This window comes from Acyrthosiphon pisum, chromosome A2 (assembly GCF_005508785.2).
Source record: "Acyrthosiphon pisum isolate AL4f chromosome A2, pea_aphid_22Mar2018_4r6ur, whole genome shotgun sequence".
Lineage (NCBI taxonomy): Eukaryota > Metazoa > Arthropoda > Insecta > Hemiptera > Aphididae > Acyrthosiphon > Acyrthosiphon pisum.
The window spans coordinates 27589521-27595017 of NC_042495.1; the positions used below are offsets into that span (position 1 = coordinate 27589521).

General features: G+C 30.3%; 1 protein-coding gene across 1 annotated transcript; it reads right to left on the minus strand.

Annotated features, from left to right (window-relative positions):
• Window positions 1–1143: 1143 nt before the first annotated feature.
• Window positions 1144–3334, minus strand: LOC100161118 (zinc finger BED domain-containing protein 5-like). Its single transcript, XM_008184466.2, has 2 exons — window positions 3288–3334; window positions 1144–3217 (listed from the first exon to the last, which is right to left on the minus strand). Exons 1-2 carry the CDS (start codon window positions 3332–3334, stop codon window positions 1150–1152), a joined length of 2115 nt encoding a protein of 704 aa, XP_008182688.2. The 3' UTR covers window positions 1144–1149.
• Between the last annotated feature and the right edge of the window lie 2163 nt (window positions 3335–5497).

A 5497-nucleotide genomic window follows, 5' to 3' on the forward strand; every position in this document is an offset into this window, starting at 1 on the left:
AGCTTTTAGAGAAACTTCTGCTTAAACGCCTAAACGATTATAGAGGAAAACATCTTATACCAGAACATCAGTTTGGATTTCGCAACAGACATTCAACTATTGATCAAGTACATCGTCTGAAACCATACAACTTAGTTTAAGATTTTAGATTAAGACAGGAGGCACTTCATTGGAAGTGCTTCTTAAACGTGTAATATATATATAACTTATATCTAGTATGCAAAATATGTATAATTGTCAAACATATTTATAAAGACCTTTGGCTCGTTTAAATAATATAAAGCCCCAGGGCATTTAAAAAAAAAATATGTATACTGCGGGCCGAATATATTGGGAAATATACTTCACAGTTTTTTTGTTCATTGAATATTTCCACGCTAATCACTATTCACTAGTATACAATATGATTTCGTCATTATAAAATTGAACCTACTCAATTGTAAGATGCATTATAATACTTAAAAGCTTATTAAAATAACATTTGTTTTATATTATAATTTTAACTATACAAATATCTAATTTTATAAAATGTTCACGGTCCGGTTGGAATACTTCCGCAGCCGTAGGTTGGGCAAGCCTGCCCTATGATATTAAACCAGATATTACTAAGTAGGTAAATTTGATGATATATTGTTGTGAATAAAGTAAGTTATATAATATTATAACCAATTTAAGTGGAACCTTTTTTTAAATTGTCAATCCTTAACAATAAAGTTGAAAGTTTTAAAAATGTTAAACCTGAAAATAATTTTTAAATTTGATAAATGTTGTCAAAATTCAAACTTTAAATGTTTATAAAAAAAAATCTGTGCCTATATATTTTTAATATTTTTCAACTGCTATTGTAACAATATATCAGGAGCATTGTATTAAATTTTCACACTTTTTGGTAATAAAATTGTATTAATACAGCGGTTCTCAAACTTTTTTGTTCGCGGAGCCCTTATATTCCTAAAAAAAATTACGGAGCCCCAAAAATCAGAAATGTCTATATGAGACAACTAAAATTCATAAAAAAAATTATGCCAATTGTAAATGATTTGCTTTTTATTTTTATTTTCTGTAAAATACGAATATATACAAATTATTCAATTAATATTAATTTAATTTGAAAAAAATAACATAAAATTTTAGCAATTTATTTATTTATTAATGTGATCCGTGATGTTGGCTTTTTTTATTGACCAGTATTTTTATATTTGGCTTGATAGGCGAGAGTTGAATACGCATATCTGCTTCAGCATCCAATTTATTACGATATTTGGTTTTCATTGATGCATATAATGAAAATCCGGTTTCACATAGATATGTTGTTGCGAAAGGAAGAAGTGCTAAGATAGATTTTTTAGCCAGAGATTGATATTCGTTAGTAATACTGCTACTGCACCAAAAATCTGTTAATGATATTTTATCAAATAAAGTTTTTAAAGATGAATCGGTGGTCATTTCAATAAATTCTTCATACTCCGTTATAGATAAATCTTCGGGCTTATCGTTGATTAAAAACGGATTTTTAACCCAATTATATCGTTGGATAAATTCTATGTCTTTACTTTCTGGAAAATATTTTTCTAATGACGATAGTATTTCATTTAAATGTTGTTCAATTTCGCCATATATTTCATCAAAATCTTCAATATTACCATCAATCGATTCTAAATATTCCTTTAACAAAGGAAAACTATCAATTTTATGTTGAGAAAAACACACAGCCCAAAATTTAATTTTTTTTTTTAAAGCTCGAATTTTGTCATTTGCCGTGAAAACGGTGGTCATTTTACCTTGTATTGATAAGTTCACTTCATTCAATTTTGTAAAAATATCAGCCAAGTAACTAAGTCGAAATAACCAAATTTTATCACTAAGTCTGAGCTGTAAATTAAATGGGTGATCGGTGAAAAAAACGTACAATTCATTGCGCAATTCGAGTAAGCGTACAAGTGTTTTTCCCCGAGAAAGCCATCTTACTTCGGTATGGTAAAGTAGTGATTTGTGCATACTTCCCATATCTTCACACAAAATTGTGAACAGTCTTGTGCTCAATGGTCGAGATTTTACGAAATTTATAATCTTCACTGCCTCATCAAGTACATTTTTAAGAGGTATTGGCATCATTTTAATAGCAAGTGCTTGACGATGAAGAATGCAATGACTATTACTACAATTGTTGGTTACTTCTTTAATTCGCGAAACCACGCCAGCAGTTTTTCCAACCATTACCTTCGCTCCATCTGTACAAATATCAATACAATTATCCCAAGTCAATCCTTCTATTTCAAAAAAATTGTTCAACATATTGAAGATTTCATAACCAGTTGTATAAGTGGACAAAGGTTGACATAATAAGAGGTCTTCTTCAAGAGAAGTTTGATATTTATACCTAACGAATACAAGCAATACAGCTAATCCAGAAACGTCAGTGGATTCGTCCATTTGTAAAGCAAAATTATTACATTTAAGACGAGATATTAATTCCGATTTTATGTGAGTTGATATATCGTTAATTCTACGCCTAACGGTATCGTTGGAAAGCGGAATAGTATTTATTTTTTTGACTGCCTTTTCATCTAACATACAACTAACAATATCAGTCACGCAAGGTTTGATTAGACTTTCGGCAATTGTATGAGCTTTACCAGCCTGAGCAATACGATAACTGACCATATAAGATGCCTCTGTTGCTTTTTCATTTTCCGTTTTTGTTACTTCAGCTATAAAGTTCTTATTCTTTAAAAGTTGATCACGCAATCGAATAAAATAATCAACAGGTTTATCTTTGACGTTTGTATGGTTAGTTTCCAAATGACGGCGCAATGTTGGCACGACAGAAGAAAACGCGTACTCGAAACGACCGGTCACACGGTAGATCGTTGCGGCGGCGAACGGAACGCGAAATCGTATCGATCGAACGGGATAAAATATGTCGCGCGTCAGCGAAATATGGCGTCGCGTCGGACACGTCGTCCGGAGGTATCGTACAGTGCACGGCAGCGGACGTGGCTCGGACAACGCGTGAAGAGCGTCGTGATAAAAAAAAACGTGAGTGAACACTGACGGTGAAAATGACGAGCAACTCAAATAATACTTACGTCGACGGCGGACGCTTCTTTTTCGACGGAGGATGAGACGCGCACACGGACGTGTGGTGTACCTACGACGACGGCGAACGGCACGCTTAACCACTACACTTCTGTGCCTACACGAAGTTGGACGCACGCTTCAGATTTCTCGCGAAGAAAGATTACCGAAAATAACGCGCACAGAGTACGTTAATAATATTACTATACGAGATCTTCCATGGATTCCCTATAGCTTTTTTCCATGAATTGTTCATTTTATAGTATAGGATTCGCTTTGCCTCTGAAAAGTCTCTCCACAACAAACGCGAGAATATTATTATTCCCACGAGCAGTACATTTTGATAACAGATGGCCGGTAGGAGACGACAACAACGGTGATAATAATACTATGGACCGTCACACGATGACGGACGGACCGAGTGTCGTCTGGTGTGGGTGCGGGTACCCGTCGTCATCTGCGTGTTACGTGTGGAGGTAAAAAGTGTAATGAAAAATACGAAATACTTTATATCCATAATGCATTTTAATCGGTGGATAGACTACGAAATTAATTAAGTACCTACGTATAAACATTTTTAATTTGATACTTAACTCTGTTTATAAAATAATCTAATTTTTAATTATAATATTATCAAAATAAATTTTACTCACAAAATATTTCGATTTCGTGAGATAGGTAGGGATAACCGGAAATATTTTTTCCGATTTTATTTCGGTTTTTGGTATTCAATTTTTCCAATTTCACTTTTAGTTTTGAATATTGGTTTTAATTTTTTTTCATTTCCAATTTCGATTTTGGTTAGGTCAATTAATGATTAAAGATAAACAATAAACGTAACAATTGCAAATAACTTTATTCAAAATAATTTTTTATGTTGAACTTACTACTGTTCTTAAACCTTTTAGTCTATATTAGTATGAATGCTATACCTAATTATAACTATGAACAGTTCAAATTTGGCAAACCTACCTATATTCACAGTAATTTATATTGTTAAAATAGGTACTTAACATATTATCTCTGTTTCATTTATAATTAATATTGAATTTAATAGAATATTAGTTTATTTCTGTAATTCAAATTTTATTAAGATACAAAACTGGAAGCGCGTGATTTGGTGTGCCTGCCTACCTACTAAATACTTAATACTAAATACAGCATTAACATTATTATGCCATTTCAAGTTGTATTATTGTTAGTTAGGTATATATATATATTTTTTATAATATCTATTATTTCACCTTTCATTCATGCCATAATATTTAAGCAATATTTGACACCCTGAATAACACTACATTGCCATTTTATATATCCAGAATCTATACCAAATGATTAAATTAACGTTTAAAAATATAAATGGAAAAAGTCAAATTGTACTAAAACGATTAACATTAATATTGTATAACATTTAAATATTCAAAAATGATACATTTATTTTTAATTTAAGTCCTGCACACAAGCTTACATAACCTAGTTAGTAGAATTAATATTAATAATGTTTATGTTCATATTATACATGATACAATACATTCGAATACAATATAAAATATGTCTTCATATTTTAAAATAAATACTACGGTTAAAGATGCAAAAGGAAGCTGCTGCTTAGAAGCTATATATTATAGAATACTAATCAATGTGTTATCACAATAATTATTTGCGTTTATAACAAATTTAACAATCGATTAAACTAATAGTTTCAAATTCAAATAAGAAATGTTGCAACAACGATAAAATATATTGTAATAAAAAAATTTTGTTAGGTTTTAAAAATTAAAATTTAATATTATGAAAATATAGACGTCAATAATGAAAATAAAAAAACTCAATGTACCTAGCGTTATAAAATCAAAAATAATTCGAAAATAATAATGGGAAGTATTAAATATTAATTCAAAAGATTTTTTTTGGGCAAGCTTTATCTAAGATTAATATTAAACCCATATTTAAAAACTTCTATGGTTGTCATGCTCTTAAATCATTGTATTTTTCCTCGGCAGAATCTCTATTGGACTATGTTTGTATTATGGCACACTCACTATAGGTAATTCAAAATTAAAATATCTCTCAAATACAGAATAATTTTCTATTATTTTGTGTTTACGAAATAAAATAAACAGTGCTCCTCATTCAGATTACTTATACCTATAATGATTTACCTAATTTAAAATAATTTATTATAAATCTATGTAGGTATTAAAATTTAATATTTATCAGTTAAAACATTTAATGTTATGACTGATATTTACACTCTTTGTTAAGAGGACGTGATAACCGAATATGTTGTCTCCATCTTACAAGTGCGTAACATAGCAAATTATACGCAAAGCAAAACACGTGTAGCACCGTTAGCTTAAAAATTAGAGTGAATTGACCTCTTATAAAATCCAATGGTAAGATTATTATCGAAACAACC